The 20023-nt window shown below is 45.5% G+C and overlaps 1 protein-coding gene across 2 annotated transcripts; it reads right to left on the bottom strand.

The window, feature by feature from the left end:
* Window positions 1-870: 870 nt before the first annotated feature.
* Window positions 871-19856, bottom strand: HADHB (hydroxyacyl-CoA dehydrogenase trifunctional multienzyme complex subunit beta). Of its 2 annotated transcripts, none has more exons than XM_073335495.1 (16): window positions 19749-19856; window positions 18365-18439; window positions 17966-18007; window positions 15596-15692; window positions 14353-14397; window positions 12464-12563; window positions 11013-11100; window positions 10117-10304; window positions 7331-7511; window positions 6485-6606; window positions 5145-5224; window positions 5011-5058; window positions 4104-4191; window positions 3050-3124; window positions 2331-2495; window positions 871-1429 (listed from the first exon to the last, which is right to left on the bottom strand). In XM_073335495.1, exons 2-16 carry the CDS (start codon window positions 18429-18431, stop codon window positions 1394-1396), a joined length of 1422 nt encoding a protein of 473 aa, XP_073191596.1. In that variant the 5' UTR covers window positions 18432-18439; window positions 19749-19856; the 3' UTR covers window positions 871-1393. The 2 variants fall into 2 exon arrangements, with proteins under 2 accessions (XP_073191596.1, XP_073191597.1); XM_073335496.2 differs by having other exon boundaries at window positions 19710-19827.
* Window positions 19857-20023: the final 167 nt, after the last annotated feature.

Genomic DNA, 20023 nt, shown 5'->3' with positions numbered 1-20023 from the left:
CAGTAATCCCATGCATTATGTATTCAAAGTAAGACCTGCCCCGCCCCTTTCCTTTATACAAGGAAACTAGGGAAAATGTCACTGTTTAGTCAAAACTGTCTTGGAAAAGTCTGTGCCCTCACAGTTGCAAACGGAACAAGCCCTGTTCTGTTTAAAGACAGAAAAAACCAAGCCCAAAGTTACAGGTTGATGTGACATATGCAGCGTAGTTGTAGCCATGTCAGTCCCAGCATATTGGAGAGACACGGTGGGGGAGACCAGACCTTTTATTGGACCGACATTGGTTGCTGCTGAGAGTGACAAGCTTTAGAGCCACACAGGTCTGGGAAAGGTACTCCCAGCGGCCCAGCAAAATGCAGAGTGGAACAGATTATTGTCTGAAGACGAGCTCTGTGGGGCTGAAAGCTTGTCTCTCTTACCAACAGAAATAGACTGATGTGAGATGAATCCTCCCATAATCCTGGTTTGGAGAGCGCAGCTCATCTGCATGGCTGACAGCAGACAATGTAACCGAGAAACAATTTGATACTGATTTCAAATTCTTACACTGCTCCTATTTTTTTCCTTCATGGTTCAATGTACTGCAGACTGTATTAAAACATGGAACTAGGCTGCCCTGGGGGAAGCTGGATAGGGACAGTTTCATATAAACATATTCAGTTTCTTTCTTAGCGTTTGATTCTGGAGCACAATTCCGCAGCACAGTGTGGATTCTGGGGCAAATTGCGTGGAGCCCTTTACTCTTATTTTCAAGAGCCCAGAATAGCCTGGTGATGGCTCCAAGCAGACAAGCCTCAGAGTACATAGTGCTTGAAACCATCAGTGTCAGTGTAAATAAATCAAGGGAAGACAAAAAAAACCTGCCCAGTCTTCAACTTCTTCTCTGGTTTATTAAGGCTGACAAGTATCTCAAGCAGTTATAGTGACTTCCCAATGCGGTTTGGACTCTGCACCATTCTTTAGAAACACCACCTCATCCAACTCAGATTGCATCTCCTCTTTAATAAGCCACATCCCTAACTGGGCAGTTGAGCCTAAGAGGCTGTAGATGGACACACTAAATACTTGGCAATTCTGTTTTAAAACAGCTCTTCACATTCCCAGACTGCATTACTCATTTCTTCCATAAGACAAACCCTGTTTATAAAGAGTTACCGTGAAGTTTTGGTTAACTACAGGACCCCTGACAGGCCTAAGAGCCACACTAACTGTTTGGTGGTGTATTCAACAGAGCGTTAATTTGTTCCAGATCACTGACGGGGTAACGAGAAGATATTTACAAAGGCCACCAGAAATCCTTTTCGAGAAGGATCACAGATATATTGTTAGTGCATTGAAATGGCATTGCCTGGCACAGGACAGGTCCAATTCCATTCAGCAGTTCCTTGTCCTCTTACTGCGGGTAAAGTTCCACAATCATTGCATGGCCCTGAAATGGAGAAGCAAAGCATGGTTACTTTAGTCTGAAAGGCACTGTCTGGAGTAAACATACAAGCCACCAGAAGAGCTTCATTTCCAAAGGATGTTAGTCATATTGTAGGAACTGGAAGAGATTAATAGCAGGCTTTTACTCAGTGGCAGCACGCCACAGACATCGGTTGGATTATCTGGTGCCGTTCCTGAAGCACTGAACGAAGCAATACTTTCCTTTCAGGGGATGGGATTAGAAAGTATGCTGCAGGCTACTCAGGAGTGTCCTCCTCGCCCAAATTAGAATGATTACGCAGCTTCCACAGAGAGGCTCAGCTAGCCCTCTTTAGATTGGTTTACTGAGGATAGGACTGGTCTGGCTGTGACCTCTCAAGTTACTGAGTAACCCAATCTACTGCTGCTAATCACAACTGCCTAACAACAATAGGTGTAATACTTCTCTAGAGCTTTCCAAGTACCACTGGAAAGCAGGTGGTATCTGGCTTTTTCACACAGGGGTTCTTGTTCCTTACACGGGGAGATGGAACCTAACAAGCCAGACTTCAGTAAGATCCTCAGGGTTCATGAGATAGTGAAAACCACCACCGCCAAAACCACAGCAGAGTAAAGAAGGGTCTTTGAATCATTCCTCCCTTTCATACTATATCAACAGGGACATGGAGCACTGGCCACCAAATCAGGGTCACTCTCAGACAGCACTGAAATGCTGCAAAAGCAAGCCTGGCTGACTCCTTAGCCCAGCTGCCTGGACAGTATTAAGGCCACCTGATGGTAACAAACTTCAAAGCTGCACTGATGTCCGACGTACACAGGACAGGACTTCTTGGTACCAAGAGGAAGAGAGGAATTCCTGCCTTCCCAGCAGAGGTCACAATGCTAGCAAGCCTATGCAGCGTTACCTGTCCTCCCGCAGCGCAGGCAGCTACCACACCGTACTGCCCTCCTTCCTTCTTCAGCCTGTGAGCCACAGTCATTACTAACCGGCAGCCAGTGGCACCAAAAGGGTGCCCCAGAGACAGGGAGCCACCCCACTTATTGAACTTCTCCAGAGGCGGGGCTCCAACCTGCAAGAACAAACCAAAGCAACAGGTTTGCCAACCTCTGCCTCCAAGGAGCCTGTCCCGCTCCCTCCGAGTCCTTCCTGCCGCAGATGATCAGTCCCTGATCTCCATGTTGGGTCATCTGAAGAGTCCTACTAGGCCAGCTAGTCTCTGCTGCTGGCGCACTCCCTAGAGTTTACATTTGTGTTTCACTGCAGTGTAAGCAAATGCGAGGCTTTATGGTGATAGGACGCCATCTACAGCCAGTTAGCTGTGAGAGGACAGTGGTTTCATCTCACCTATCATTTCTACTGAGAAACGTTAGCCGCACAGCTCTAGGGTCTTTGCCTTCTCTTTGTGCTGAAGTGCCAGAGGTCACGTCAGAGTAGCGACAGCTCCTCAAACTAGGAAGAACTGAACCAAATTATTGATTTTTAGGAAACTGAGTATTTCTCCCTTTTATAAACACAATACAGGCCTTAGAACTGCTATGCCGTTCTGATATGTTTTAACAGCAAGGAATTAGAATTACAAAAGCAACACTGACCTTAAAACCTGCATCCTCATTATGTCCTTACCTTAGACTTTCTGCCCATGTAGTTTTGTGCAAACCAATCCGAATCCATAGCTTTGAAGTTAGCCAAAATCTGCCCCTAGAAGGGAGAGGGGAAAGACTCAAGGACTACAGCAGACACAGAATGAAGTACAGTAAAAGCTGTGTTATCCAGCCTGGTACCAACTGGAAAGTTCTATAAACCGGCATTTCTAATCTTCATAGAAAGTCCAGTTTATAGTTTAGCTGGCGCCTGCCTGGCTCCACATGGCTCCCCAGAAGCGGCAACATGTCCCTGCTGCTCCTAGATAGAGGCTCAGCAGGCGGCTCTGCGCACTGCCTCCGCCCACAGGTGCCACCCCCACAACTCCTATTGGCCGTGGTTCCCAGCCAATGGGAGCTGCAGAGCCAGCGTTCGGGGCAGGGGCAGCGCCGCCTGCCGCACCTCCGACTAGGAGTGGCAGGGACAGGTCGCTGATTGTGGGGAGCTGCCCAAGGTGAGTGCCCTCCCCGCCCCTGGATCCGGCACCCTGAAACCCCAACCCCCTGCCTTGAGCCCCCTCCTGCACCCAAACTCCTTCCCTCTTAGTTAAAGTAGCATTTTTCACTTACCGGAACCCCCCATTCCCAACTATTCCAACATGCCAGATAGAAAAGCTTTTACTGTGTATGGTGGAGTACGAACAAGTTAGGAGTATCTTAGTTTCCTAAAACTAGTCAGTGTCAAGAAGGATCAACACAGCTGGCTGTACACAAAGGGCTCAAAGGAGCATCATTTGCATGAGCCTTGTCCCAGCCAGATGACACCTTAGAGAAAAATGTTGCCTCTGATTAGCTGAATAAACTGTCTGCACAGAGCACCTCAGCACAGACTAACTGTTCATGTGCAAGCTCATAGCGTGCCCATAGAAAACCCTCCACCCGATGAAGGGAACCGAGTAACAGAGCTCTTTCCACTCTTGACATAAAACCAGAGGAAATATCCTTGCTATAGATCTTACGCAGGAGAACCCAGATCTGCAACCCAAGACACATTGGTGTGTTACCTCATCCATGCATGTTCCTGTGCAGATACTTACAGCGAAAGCTTCGTGAAATTCAAACACATCAATATCGGCCATTGTTAGACCAGCCCTCTCCAACACCTTGGGAGTACCATACGTTGGCCTAAAGAGTCAGAAAAGCAAGTGACATTAATGCATGTGTTCCATGGACTCCTCCCCCATTCCTTCACTACGATCCCTATTACATCCTCCTCGCTCTCAAAATGGAGCTGCAGCGTTTAAGATGCCAAACAAGTAAGCGCTCACGAAGCTTTCAGCCTCTCCCACTTAAACTGATGTACAACCCAAAAGTCACTACCACCCCATACAGAGATGCGTTAGGCAGGTGAAGATGAGCATTTCACCCCATTTCTAAAGTTAATTGACCTCTTCTGGTTTCGTGTGCAAGTCTGGCAAGTCCAGACATCAAATCCAATTAGCTGGATTTTAATCACATCAAATTTTCCACATCTTGAGATGTATGCTAACATCAACACTAAGTATTAGATCATCCCTGACAGGTGTTTGTCAAACCTGCTTTAAAAATCTGTGATGGAGATTCCACAACCTCCCTGGGCAATTTATTCCAGTGCAAAGTCTTGTGACTTGTTTCTTGGATGGCTATGGCAGCTTAATACTGCCACATGTATCAATAACCTGCGGCAACACCGTGCCATGCACATGCCTGAGTACCCATATAACTGTATTACTATAATCCCCGCCTCAGCTCTTCCCTATTCTTAGTCACCTCCATTTGTTGCATCATGTCGTGTACTCAGACTTTTCTCAGTGCTTTGAGGCAGGGCCCAGATCTTTGTCTGGCTGTGACGCGCCTAACTAAACGCTCACACATTCTACAGGAAGCGAAGCATTTAGTGATAGTAACTGATAATGTCCAGCAATGCTAAGTGTTTGACTGTGCTGTCCATAAGCCATGACCTACCCCAGCAGGAGCTGGTCCTTTGGATCCTGGGAGACGTACACAAAATCCCTGCACAAGAAAAGCACCATTAGTCCCAGAAGAGAAAACAAAAGCAAGACCAGCTTTCAGAAGCCAGATGGAACGGTTCCTTCTACCTTAGGTAGGCCTTTGGTTTATATCCCATCGCCAGAGCCTTCTCCTCAGACATTATCAGAACTGCCGAAGCACCATCCGTCTGAAACAGCCAGACAAACTCAGTTAGGCAATTACTCACAGAGCACCCACACCATGCAAAGGTGGCAAGTCTCTAAGTTTTTGTACAGGGCCCCGGTTGCTGTAGCAGACACTATCGGAGTACAAACAAACAAAATACACAAGAGCGTAAATACAAACGCTGCTCTATAAACTTATCTGTAACTATCCACCAGAAAGTTACATTACAGGTCACACGTGTCTGCTTCTAATCCATTAGGCTGTGGAACGGACAAGCTCCCAAGAAAACTGGCAAAAGCCCCAACACTTAGGATAAAGAACTAGGTAAAATACACCGTAGGGAGCACTGGTTGAGGCAGATGGATAAGACAACCCATGAGTGGGCTGGCCAAACCAGTACGGCTGCTGTGATAGCCATAGCATACACAGATGCGGCTCTTTAGTAAATTCGTTTTTGGCAGAATGATGGCTGGTGAATTTTACGCGTGGGTGCCATTTTGGCAACTACAGTGCTTGCATAGTCTGAGTTTCACAGCACTGTAATTGGTTCATGTTTGCAAAACTAAATACTAATATTTTACAGCACAGTGTCCTTGATGTATCGATTGTATGCGGTCTCAACAGGAGAATGTGTTCCCAAGTTAACCCTCAGCTCTGCTGTATGCAGTATCCCTTACATGCCAATATTTCAAGCAGGGTCAGTCCTAAAGTACTATCAGACCCCAGCAAGTTCCCGGGAACTCCAGGCAGAAAACGCTGTTGTTACTTGTGAAGCCCCAGCGTTACTTGTAGCACAAAGAAAGGAGCCGTTATTGCAAAACGTGAACAGGATCTAAACACGAAAGCACCTCCTCTGTGCTGCACTTGGGGACAGGACACATACCTTGTGCATTCTGGGGGAGACTTTCAAAGGCATAAAGGGCAGTTTGAATGAAGTCGGGTGCCTAAGTCACTGGGAATTGGGTGTGTAACTCCCATTTGTGCCTTGGGAAATCTTCCCTTGTCCTCTTCTGAGGGCAATTATAACAAAGCCAACAGGTAAAACAGCCTCAAGTGTTTACAACGAACCTTTTGTTTTTATTTCGGGGGTTTGCTAAATTAAAAGTTGTTTAAGAGAAAATGCAAGTGTCACTTTGCAACTTAAAGTGGATGACATTATGGAAAAGCCAACGAAGTCATAGTAGCATTAACGTCACAGAAATATAGTCTAGGTAGCTGCAGTAGGTAGAAAAATAGACCAGTCTCACATATTGCTACCCAAATGGATGGCGGTGTACGTTACCAGGAAGGAGGAGTTGGCAGCTGTGACAGTCCCATAAGGTTTGACAAAAGCAGCTTTCAGTTTACCCATCTGCTCCATTGAAGAAGGACGGACTCCATTATCTCTGATGACTGTATCTTTGCCTGTTAAAACACAGCATTAACTTCAGAAGGAAGCCACAAGTCCTCCTTTTCTTTCTAGAAGGAAGTGGGTATCATACCCCACTTTGCAGAAAAGAACTCGAGAGAGAGCGAGTAAGAGCGAGAGAAAGTTCTATTTTCCATGGGAAAAGGAATGCAAGGAAAGAAGGGAGGTGTCATTCATTTTATTTGATTTCTTGCCAAAACAGTTTAGTGTAAAAGGGAACAGTCTTGAGTATTGAAAAAATTCTGCTTCTTTCAAATTGATGATTTTCTGAAATAAGCTTTCTAAGGAGCACAGCTGGCATGTGCTTCATCACACTGGCACTTTTACTAGGCTTGTTTTTAAACTGGACTTGTGATTCCTTGCAAAAACACGCTTCCTTGTGGTGTACCTTGTTGCTTGTTAAGTCTTTGATACAAAGAGCAGGAGGATTCCTCACCTGTGATCTGCCCCGTACTAAGGCAATGATCACCAAATCAGCAGGGATATGGAGTAGGGTGCTTCAAGATTTAGATCACAGACTCAGCAAGGACACATGCTCCTGGATCACTACTTTGTTGTGCAGGGACAGGTTGTAAATTAAAGGTTTTAAATAGACTTGACACTGCTGAGGAGTGAAAGTGTGCCGAGAGATACAGAACTCCATGACTTGGGCCCTGGCCACTGTCCCTTATAAAGGGAGTGGCACAATTTTGGGTCAGCATTAGAACACACGGCTTTTACCTGGCACTTTGAAGGGTATCACATCAGTGAGCAGCCCCTCATCCTGGGCTTTCCTGGCCAAAGTGTGGGAACGGAGGGCGTACTCATCTTGTTCTACACGGGAGATGGCAAAGGCAGCAGCCAACCGGTCTGCTGAGTGTCCCATGGTCTCACTGGTGGAAAACTCTGCTACCGCTGGGAGCTAGAAGAAAAGGAAGCACAAGGTAAGCATATGTAAATACCATCTGTTCCAATGGTGGTTGTGGGCACCAAACTATACTATACCACTGGAATTTAATACTTGGTTACGTTTCACACATGTAAATCCCTGAAGTCCTCCATTCATAAAACAGAGCGATTAACTTTACACAAATAATGCACATTATCCTACTAAGATCAACTAAACTAGAGGAATCCCCACTTCTGAACCACAGGAATGCCCAAACTTTGACCGAGTAAAGGCCATGCTGGCCACTTGCCAGGGGCTCGAGGACTGGTCCCAAGTTGCATACAATGAGGAAGGTAGCAGCTGGCCTTGTATTTAATATGGAGCTGCAGACCAGAGAGACTACAGGCCCCAAAATGAAGCGAGGCCAGGCTGCTCGGAGCAATGCATGCTGGGGCCTGCAGCCTCCATGGCCCACACCTCCATAGGAAGTAGTATGCTACACAAGTGGGCCAAATTCAAGTCATCCCTTATTTAGGATTTAGTCCTCCTCCATCCTGAGAGAATGGATGACAGCTTCATCCACACACGTGAACCAAGACTCCCACGCTGCTGGATGTGCTATTTTTAGGGCCCTTCATTTTCAGTTTTTATTTTAATTTTTCCCAGGAATTTATCAAAGTTTATTACCACAACACCACAAACAGGGGAAAAATCAGTGCAAAAAACAATTAATAATTTTTTTGGGTAAATATCGGGGTTTGTTTTGGTGGACGGAAAGACGGGGAAGAAAGTATTCAGTGGATTAATGCTTTGAATTTCGTTCAACGTGGTTTGCTGCAGAACTAAAACAGCACTCAAAACACGCCACCTCAGAGTTAAGAAAACAATACATCTCTAATCCCCAAATAAAACTTTTCATCTGAATAAACAGTTTACTGTTGTAGACTTAGAGTTATTAGCCTGTAAATATTTACATTTAATAATTGAGTCACACCATTTGCAGTGCATTTACTCAACTTCATCCTTTTCTCCTGTTTTTGTTTTTTTAAAAACTTTCAAATACTTCCCTGTGTTCGGAAACGTATTTTGAGACCGATTTTTGTTTTCTTCTCATTTTAGTGGGTCAAATCTTTAAACCGTTATCTGCTAACAGCTTGAAATGCATACATGGTGGTGTCAGATTCATCAGTACGTTCAGACGCACATGCACTTCAGAGCTTGCGTGCGTGCCTGCTTGTTTATTGTGTATCTTCTAGACTAATACAGAGCCTTACTTCAACAGGCAGCTTTGCATATATACACAGACTAATGTATTATCATAATACATATATCTCATGCCATGTATTGTATTTTCCTAATAAAAAGTTATTTTTATCTATTTGAATGATACAAAAGTAGGGTGAAAAAAAATCAGAAAAAAATTGAATAATGTTTTTTGTAAAATCAGAGAATTTTTCAGTAAAAATTGGTTTAAACTGCAAACGAAAGGGCTTAGCTATTTTCCCGTTCTGGGAGTCTGCAGAATTCAAATCTGGGTCTCTTATCTCTCAACTGCACTTTGAGTCTCTGCACTTGTACTAAATGAAGATAAAGGATTCTCTATTAATAGTATGTGCACAAAAATAGCCTCTCTGGTGAGGACAGAACTCCAGGAGCCTTCAGATCATTCACTGTGAATAAAACCCTTTTCCACCACTTTACAAGTCACCTTTTCTCCGACCATGAGAGCAGGTGGGGGGGCTCCCTTTACATCACAAAGTGGAGAGAACACTATCTAAATGGGCAGGCTGTCCTTTCTCACCTATTATTATGAAAGCATTCAGTATCCTGCAGGATTGGGCCCTGGAGAATAAATGGATTTTGTATTTAAGAGGTGTCAGTCAGATGCACAATCCCATTAATAGTGGGAGGGGAATGCTTTCCTCTGTATTCAGTGTGTTGAAAATGCACGCAATGTGTCATTACTTGCTTGAAGAGCAATTCATTTCGTCCCTCAAACTCCAGGCTCTAAGAGTTTCAGAAGGTCGCGACGAATGGCACGGTATTTAGGCTGGTAAGGTAAGTGTCACCGTTACACATTTTAATGTCTTCAGTAAACCTTCTATGCTACGAGTTCAACGAGTTGGGAAAAGAGGTATTTTGAAGTTTAAATTGGTGAAGCTCACTAAGTGCTAGCCTGACTGTCCGGGAACCATGTAGGCAAAAGCCATACGTAGTTCCTCAAAAAGAAAAGGAGGACTTGTGGCACCTTAGAGACTAACCAATTTATTTGAGCATAAGCTTATGCTCAAATAAATTGATTAGGCTCTAAGGTGCCACAAGTCCTCCTGTTCTTTTTGCGAATACAGACTAACACGGCTGCTACTCCGAAACCTGTGGTTCCTCAAAGAATTTTAGGAGCTATGCTAATTCATTGAAATCTCAGCCTACACCTAGGCAGGTGGCATGATGCAGAAGAACCATAGTCTACACCCCCAATTAACCGTCACCATGTTGAATTCTCCAAAGGGGCAAAATTATATTCCTTTCCCCTAGAGTGTGTGTTATTTTACAAGTGGCTATCAAATGGCAAACTGCAAAGGAGGACAGAATTGAGAACCCTAGACACATACTGAGAGATGGAAAGGAGGAGATTTACCTCTGGGGCAAAGTAATCAGGACGGATTTTAACAACCAGTGCCAGTCTCTGGCCCAAGGTCTTGGCCCTGTTAAGGGAGAGCAAAGTCTTCCTCATCTTCCTGCTGTGACGAATTGGAACATCTGACATTAACTCCACACCACCAGCTACCACCACATCACACTGGCCAGATGCAATCAGACCGACACCTACAGGAAGCGATGGAGAAGATCATCAGAAGCATGGGCGGACTTCTTTAAAAGAAGCTGAAATACTTTCACTTACTGAAGAGAAGCAACAACTAATCAAGGATTTCTCAGGAGTAGATGCAACCAACATCTCTAATCAAAGTTTTTCACAAAATGAAACTCCAAAAAACCTTTGTTTCAGGTCTATTGAAATGTTTCATTTCTATAAATTCAAAACTTTTTTTTTCTGATTTTGACAAAATTAACAATATTCCAAATATTCTCCTGTGTTCTATAATTTTGCTTCTACTTCCCACTATTTTCATGCAAGAAATTGAGGCAACAATATCCCTCAAACAATTTGGGGTAGAAACCTGGATCTTCAATTTTTGCTCAATTTGGGCTACGCTGAAGGTGATGTTAGCATAAAAGGCTACAACTTTGTCAAGTTCAAGTCTTTACCTTTCAGTTTTAATGGACAATTTTGAATCTGAGTGGAGACTGCTCCGGAATGAAACTGATGATCAAGAGCTCCTGAAGGCCTGGAACACGTACTTCAAAAATCTCTGCTAAATTTTACTGAACCAGTGGTTCAATAGAGGCCCTCCATCTAAGCCTCCTCCAGACACTTAACTGTGTTCATTAAGATGTGCAGGTAGGACAGGGGAAGAGAAGAGAGGCTGCTAATGCCATCTTCTAATCTACTACCTGTTCTTTCAGCCAACATACCTGTGGTCATAGCTTGGTTTGAAGAGATGCAAGCCATAGTGACTGTGTGGGCTGGAGTTTTATCCGAGAAGCCAGCTCCCAAAGCAGCCTATGGGCAACACAAAATAATGATTAAAAAACCCCACCAGCTCGACCTCGCAGTGCTTGCTTCTTGAAGCATTAAATGCCAGACATCTTTGCAGAATTTAAGCTGCAAACGTGTCAAGTTTCCACCTACACAGCTGAGGTAAGGCATTCTGCATGCGTTCACTATGAGGAATCTTCCTTCTATTGCAAGCAGAGAGCTGGTCTGCTGCCTGCCTCTCAAAGCTCTTTATCAAACTACACGGACAACCATCGGCAGACCCTAAATGAACAGACAAATTCCTCTTATACAACGCAGCACTGTATTTCTGAAAACTTTTGCTTCACCCTGTCATCTATTATTTATAGATGCAAGAAAATAAATGTATTTTTGTTTGAGAACTTGAATACACTGCAATAGAATACAAGCTGTAATTTACATACAACTGAACATTAAATGTTTGCAGCAGACCAAGCTTTCCTGAAAGTAAGGATGTATAATGGGAATGACAACAAGCTTTAACAGAGCAGGGAGTGGAGGCCTGTGTCACAAAAGAATAACTATTCTGGAATACGTGTTGCCATAAGACGACACACCTTAATTGACACATGGCCAACTAGTTTAAAGTTCAAACCTTCTCTGGAAGTTAAAATTAAACCAGTCTCAGTTGACTGACAGGAGGTCAAAGAAAACACTTGCACATACAAAAATAAACTGCTGATTGAATCTGAGCAGCACTGGTAATAACAAGCGCAGTTAGGAGAAATTATGTAACAAGTTTTAGGTGGGATCCTTTTTGGTGGAATGGCACTGACTGCTGCGCAGAACACCAGCTGAGGTTTCAGAAGCTAGGCTGATTAGAGCAGAATCATGTCTAATGTTATGGAGATGGCTTTACAGTACCAGATCTCTACACTCTTTTCCCTGTATTATATATAGTCACTTCTCTCTTTACATCTGCCACCAGGAAAAGCAGCTAAGCTGGCACTCTCCAGAGCACTCAAATGCTGCATCTTGGTTCGACCAGCTTTATTTTTCAAACAATATTGTAGTGTTATCAAGTATTTCTGGCAAACCAGAGCTTGTTCCCAAGTGGACAGTTCAAGCAGAATGATTAATCATCCCTTACCAGGGTCCTGCTTTTCTGGTAATCCCCAAGGAGGGATTTCACAGTGCACACTATTAGAAATGACAGGGTAGATTTATGATTTTAACTAAGGGTTTTAACTAACTAAGGATGGGAGTGCCATTTAATTACTTGAAGCACAACGGGCTTATTTTCCCAATCCACAAGGAGCAGCGATGAACTGATTCTTTCATAGGAGTTAGTTCACTCAGGTTAGCTGTTTAAACCAGCTTTACAGAATACCTGCTTCATTTAACCCACCTCTCTAGCAACATTGCTTGTTTTCACCTCCTGGATAACTGTGCCATAAACAATGTAATCAACAACTTCCTTCGGGACGTTGGTCCGGTTCAGCAACCCTCTGAGAGAAGAAGTCAGACAAGAAAATCTGCACCAACGAATAAAGTGGTAACTTTGCCAAGGTCCCCAGGCACTCAATTTCAAAAGCTAGCCTGCAAAATAGGGACAACAGCGAGCATGCTTCCCTAATTCAGAGACGAGGTTGAATATTTAGCTGCCCACAGAAAGAGCTGTGATCATCAAGTGGAAATGGACTCAAAATAAAACAGGGAAACTCCACTTCTTCTGCAATAACAGTCGTCCCCACCCCCCCTCCCCCAATGCTCAAGTGGTTACTACCTCTCTTTCTCAGCTTGGGGCAGCCTCAAGTCAAAACTTGGGGAGAGAAGAGGGAGTCAGATGTCAAGCCAGCCTACCCCTCAGTGTCTGAACACCTACTGCTTCTACAGGGATACACAGAAGACAAGCAGCAATTTTTTCATATTTCCATAGAAAATACTGTGTACAAATGCTCCAGGATATCCGTACAAACAAGCCTATACACCTCTGTACCCCATTGCAGGGATATATATATAAAACTAAAATAAACACAAATTTGAATTCTGACTTCCTCAAACCATCATGTAAAAGGTAAGAGTAAACATGATGCAGGTAGGGGTCCCTATGGCAACTTACTAATGCTACTACCAAATCCAAGTGCCCAGCGCACACCACTTAACATCAGCCTGCAGTCCGTGAATATAAAGTGCACTGTTTGCACGCCGCCAGTCAATCAGACTGACTATCTGAATGGGGGTTCCAAAGAGGATGGAGCTAGGCTGTTCGGTCATCTGCCACCACTGAGAACAAGGAGCCATGGTCTCAAGTTGCAGTGCGGGAGGTCTTGATTGGATAATAGGAAACACTATTTCACTAGGAGGGTGGTGAAGCACTGGAATGGGCTACCTAGGGAGGTGATGGAATCTCCATCCTTAGAGGTTTTTAAGGCCTGGCTCGACAAAGCCCTGGCTGGGATGATTTAGTTGGTGTTGGTCCTGCTTTAAGCAGGGGATTGGACTAGATGACCTCCGGAGGACTCTTCCAACCCTAATACTCTATGAATCTCTCCTCTGGCTCCCCCTTGGCTACTGCATCAACCTCACAGCCAAGGCTTGGCATGACTCCAACCTAGCCTTCATCTCAGACCTCAACTCTTTCGGCAGCATGTTCCCACTGCCCATCAACAATGCCAGCCTTGACAAACTCCTCCCCCCATGCCCCAAATTCCTGCCTTCACACCTTCTTCCACACTGCCCCCAGAGGTAAGTAAGGAATGACCTCCCAAGGTGCCAGAACCCCATCTTCCCTCATTCAAATCCCTCCTAGTGACCCTCCTTTCCCACAGGACACGCAAACACTGTCAAACTGTAGACTGGAGAAGGCATCAGAGAGAAGAGGGATGAAATGAGAGAGGAGAAACACACACACACTACTAAGGTAGCTTTCCCTGGGTCTCAGTCACTGTCCCAATTTGCTCACCGTTCATTTTTCGTATTATACAGCGTCAAGCACATTCAATAGTAGATCATTTGAAGCAGAGCTGGCCAGGAGGATGACACAACGTCCCCCTACCATGCACTTAGACAGTGCCTTCCTTCTCAGTAGTATCACCATTTTGCACATAAGTAACCTGAGGTACAGCGGTGAAATGACTTGTCCTTGGTCACATAGTTGAGTGACAAAGCAGGGAATACAACCTAGGAACCCTGGTTCCCAGCATTATTATCAGCACTAAATTAACCTCCCAGCACAAAACCCCAGGGCCAGCTAGCTTTCTGAGCTCCTCTTCCACTCAATTCTTGTTTACTCACTGCAGCGAGGCTCTGGCCAAGTCATGCGGCATCAGATCTGCATATCTGGAAGTTAAGACAGATAGATTTACAAAATAATCCCTGAAGTTATTTTATCATACCATTCAGAGTATATATTAATAGACCAGACACAGTATGGCAACAGATGAGCAATCACGGAGCCTCTTCACTTAAAAATGGCCATTTCACAGCCTTGGTTTGTGGAGACAAAGGTGTCTATATGTGAAAAATCAACGTACAACTGCTGTATTAAGGAAAATCCTGAAACAAGATATAGCAACAGCAAAAGTCGAAACTCCATCCCCTGTTTACCGTAGGGAAGCGTTAGTAATGGCCCTGATTCAGCTACGAAGTTAATGGCATTAAGTAACAGGTTTCTAACAATCATCTGATGTAGTTTTTCACTCCTGCTGCTGCTACTGGACTATGCCTGGGTCCTGGAAACAGTTTTCAATCATAGGTGCAGTCACGTGAATGGACAGATCCGTTGGGCTGAACGTTACTGACTGTGAACAGTGGTCATATGTCAAGCCTAGAGAACCAAACATCCCAACCCAGCCCTTACACATCCCAATATACACAGGGTTTTCTTTGTATTATTTAGTAATTCATCCTCAGTTCTCATCAGAATGTACTCTCTCCTTTCCCGAGCCAGACTGTCACACTGACTATGCCAGTTTCCTTACAGTTATTATAAAGAAGAGAGGAACCACTAGATCACCTCTGCCTAACATAAGGACCACATGGTTGCAGCTACAGCCTTAGTTGATTGCAATCTTTTAGCTGGTGCTAATCCCTGTCAAGGAACAGTGGAGTTTCAAGATCTGTATTCTAACTCTTGGGGAAAATCAGATAACTTTGGAATGCCCAATCCCTTCAAGTTTGTAATATGTAGCAGGGCTCACATATAGTTTCACCTGTATAACAGCAACCAGTGACCTTGTCAAGATTAAAAACACAATACAAGAAGGAAGGGACCAAAACAAACCACCAAGATGATCAAACCAGTAAAGATCAGAAAAACAAGTTGTTAAACTCCTTGCAGGTATTACATTCATTACTCTTTCCTATTAGGAGTAAGAGTAGCTACAAATGTCTGAACACTGAGCAAGCCAACATCAGGCACTGAATGAAGTGAAAGCAGTTAGAGCAGTACAAGTATACCAAGTTTTCCTTTCTGATTCTCCCTGACTCTTTCTATACGATTAACCAAAGCAAAGAGGTATTTTCTTTTCATACTTACGAGGTGCCAGACTGTAAAAATGGAATGCGGACCCCATCGACCACAACAATATTCTTCACACCATTTTTGGCTAAAGTTTTCTTACTCTTGGGCTGGACTGTTTGAAGAAAATATTTAAACAGCTGTTGGCTAGAATCTGAACAAGTCTGCAGCAAGATTTTATTTAAAAAATAAATACTACTAGAAAGATCGGGTAATGTTCTTCGGTGGTTAAGTCCTACATCAAGTAATTAGGAATCCTGGATTGAATTCTTGTCTCCCCATGGCATGCAGCCTGATCCTGGGCAAGTCACTTTACTTTGCTGTATCCCAGTTCCCTCATCTGTAAAGTGATTCATTGAAGAGCATGCAGTGAGCCAACAGCAGAGTTGGGAACAAGACATCCAATTCCTGACTCCCATTCCCAGTTAGCACTAGGATACTGTGGCAACAGGGTGCCTTTGAAATGCTGGATCACAGTAATTAGAAACAAAAGAGACCTATTTGAACACCAAATTCACCCTTTACCTCCCATCCCTTAGAGTAAGATAAAGTAATATACTGCAATACAGTAACATCTGACTGATCACTGCCAGGGGGCATTCTGGACTTGGTTCTAGAAATATACAACTAATAAAAAGACGCAATGGGTCACATTTCTAGTGCAATCAGGGCTTAAGAGTCTCATGATTTGTTAAAACAACAATATGAAGTGGCTGCATTTAGAAGACCGAGAAGGGCCATGGGATGTAAAAGCTGCTTAAATCCAGCTAAGCATGAGAGCTTAAGCAAGTGAAAGTGCAAGTATGAAGATTCTGCCTAGTACTTGTGTTATTATAAGTGGATTATTTGAGTAAAGCCAAGGGCAAGCATGGGCTATTTCCCAAATCAGAGTCACTAGGCCCAAAATGGTTCAGGGAACCAGAGACACTGAGGATTAAAACAATCAACAGCTAAATGAAGCAGCACTTGAGAACCCCAGCAGCCATTTTTAGTATCTAACTGCATATACTCACATTAAAGCCTAAGCCCCTTACTCTGTGCCACCAACTGGACCTTATACCCAATACCACAAGCCTTTTCTGGCCAGGGACATCTCTTGGTAGGCAGGAGGGCCTACCAAGCCTAGGCCATTACAGTTTATCCCCTTTTTGTATGGGTCCTCCAAGCTAGGACACCATCTCATCTATTATGGTCTGAGCTTTGGTTCAGGTCTTCTTCTGGGCTATGGTGAGTCTTTTCTATTGCTTTTCTGCAGCTGTCACTAACAACCTAGTGGGATTCTTAGGGTCCATAGGGCTGCCTACACAAAGACCATCCTACCTCCCAGTACCAGAGCCAGACAAGCTCCATCAGTTCCCGACCCTAAGGAAGGATGTCTCTCACTTTCTGAATTTCCCTCTGGTTAGATGAGGAAAACCCATTAAAAGTCAGTTTCGCTGTCAGGTTCCCAATGCTGCAATGGAGTTGCAAAAACTCCAGAGAAAGCTTTGTTTTAAAGTCCCAATATATTTCCATTGGTCTTAGATTTTATAAAATGAACCAAATATTAACTGACCTCCTCTCTTGAATTATGCACATTGAGTTCTTCTCCCCTCACTTTTTTTCACATTTTCCACATTCCATATCAATAGGATATGGACTATCTTGACATAGTAGCATATATAAACTCTACCAAACATTAGGATGTATCAGATATCAAGGTGTGTCATGCCATTTTATAGCTGCCTGCTACCAACTCTGATAGTCTGCAGCCAATGGTAGGATTTGCACTCCATATCTTCTCAACAAAAATTGGGACTCATCTCTGACACATTAGAAACATGTGAGATGCAAGGTGTTAGTTTTTAAGACTATTTTAAACACTGACATTTGCTATATGTTGGGAATCGGAAGCCATATCGAATAGCCATAGAATTAAAGGAATAAGTACACAAATCAGAGACATTAGTTTTGTTTGTCCTCATAAGAAAGGGACTGACAGAAAAGGAATTTTTATCCAGTCTAAAAATAAGGAAGTCCTACAGTCTGAAGGATTGGAGTTTTGTTATTAAAAAAAGGAAAGTCAGGGAACAATTCTTTACAAAGCAACCTCATTGCAAAAAGATTAGATTCTCTTTAATAAGGCAATATAAGATGAGCACCCTTGCTTTCTGAAATATGCTTACGTAGAAGAGAAAAATCAGATATTTAGTAGATTTGTTCTTTTCACAGACCAGCTTTGATGTACTGGAAAAATATTTTGGCAACATATTCCTATGTTCATAGTTTTAGAAATGTACTCTGAAAAAAAAAGATTACACTGTTTCTGTATCTGTCTGCGATAGGTGCAGGGATGGGGAGGCACCTTGCAAATTTAATCTTTCAGCAGTGAGATTTTTAGCTCTTTACCTGCGGCATGTGACAGAGGGGAGCAGCTGAAGGATCTTGCAGCTGAAACACAAAAGACAGAAGCAAAACAATTACTAACAAAAAAAATTACCTATAATACTTTAAAATGTGCTATAATAGTAGGAAAAATTTAGACAAGTAATCTATGGTAACTGCACATTTAGAGAAAAATTTTGTGTACATTGTGTACAACCAGTTTGTGGGTTTTTCACAGCAACAGGAGAGAAAAACACTTTAAAAATAGGAAAAGTGGCTGTAAAAAAATCACAGTGTCAAGGAGACTTGGGTGCAGTTGGCACACCTGAATCTACTTTTAACCACTTTTTAAAAACAGCTAAATTGGCAGTGTCCTTTTACATGGCATCAACTTAATTTTTTAATAACGGGAAGAACACTTACAGAATCTGACAGCCCATGTGGAGGTAGCAGGGACGCTTCTGATAGCATGGCTCAATATGGAAGTCATTTTGAAATCTAAAGCAGCAGAGGAGGGGAAACAAACAGTTAGTTTGTTCAGAAGTTTCAGGATGGGCAAGCTACCCCCTTCACACACAGCCAAAGAAAATGGAGATACAGAAGATCCATCAAGGTCAACCTAGTGTCCAGTGGGGGAGGGACTGTCTTGTTGTGGTGGGTTTGTACTGTGCCTAACACTGGAGCTTTAGGTGCGATTGCAATACAAGTTAATCATAAACATGCCTCTTCTAAGATCAGGGCGGTTCAGTATGTTGCACGGTGTTCTGGGCAGACCCACTTTAAAATGCCCCCCCACCCCCTCTTGCTGTTGGTTTGCTCATCCAGGCACTTCATCCCTTCCCGGATTAGTCACAAACAACCCCCGCCCGTGCGGCGCCTCCTCCCGGAATCCGATCGGTGCAGATGCCCGGGCCAGGCAGGACGAGCTGGGGCCGCTGCCCCCTGAGCTCAGCTCCCTGCACCCGTCCTGGGGATCAGCTCCAGGGCAGGAGCACAGGCCACCCGTGCTGCCCAACCCCTGCCCGCAGCTTCCCCCGGCCAGAGAACCCAGCTCTGCCGCCGGCCCCCACCCCTCGCAGCCCGCCGCCCTCCCTCCCTGCAGCCTCTTCCAGCCAGGCCCACCGCCTCCTTCAGCGAGCCCCGCCCCCCCCCACAGCCACCCCCTCCCCGAGCTGAGCCCAGCCCAACCCCCCGCCACAGGCCTCCCAAGCTGCTGTCATTGCCTCCCCTTCCCACCCCCCACCCCACCCCCCCGCCACAGGCCTCCCAAGCTCCTGTCATTGCCCCCCCTTCCCACCCCCGAGCCCAACCCCCCGCCACAGGCCTCCCAAGCTGCTCTCACCGCCCCCCCTTCCCGCCCCCCGCCCCCAACCCCCCGCCACAGGCCTCCCAAGCTCCTGTCATTGCCCCCCCTTCCCACCCCCGAGCCCACCCCCCCGCCACAGGCCTCCCAAGCTGCTCTCACCGCCCCCCCTTCCCGCCCCCCGCCCCCAACCCCCCGCCACAGGCCTCCCAAGCTCCTGTCATTGCCCCCCCTTCCCACCCCCGAGCCCAACCCCCCGCCACAGGCCTCCCAAGCTCCTGTCATTGCCCCCCCCTTCCCGCCCCCGAGCCCAACCCCCCGCCACAGGCCTCCCAAGCTCCTGTCATTGCCCCCCCCTTCCCGCCCCCGAGCCCAACCCCCCGCCACAGGCCTCCCAAGCTCCTGTCATTGTCCCCCCCTTCCCGCCCCCGAGCCCCCGCCACAGGCCTCCCAAGCTGCTGTCACCGGGGATCCCGGAGCTCCCCCGCGCCCAGCGGGTCCCACCTCAGGGCTGGGGCGCCACCGCTCCTGCCGCGCCGGCAACTCCCTTCTCCCGAGGGCCGCCCCGTCTCTCCCGGCCGCGCCCCGGCTCAGGAAAGACCCCTCCTGCCCCCCCATAGCTACCCGCGGCACTGCCTGATGGGAGCCCACTCCTCCCCCCGTCTGTCTGACCCCCTCGCCTCCGATGTAACGGGCAGAGGGAAGGTTTGGGTGCCTAGTGAGGGGGGCGGGCCAGGGTTCGGGCTCGGCTTGGGGGTGAGTGAATCAGGCGACGCCAA

This window comes from Lepidochelys kempii, chromosome 3 (genome assembly GCF_965140285.1).
Source record: "Lepidochelys kempii isolate rLepKem1 chromosome 3, rLepKem1.hap1, whole genome shotgun sequence".
Lineage (NCBI taxonomy): Eukaryota > Metazoa > Chordata > Testudines > Cheloniidae > Lepidochelys > Lepidochelys kempii.
This window is presented reverse-complemented; position numbering and strand designations above follow the sequence as displayed.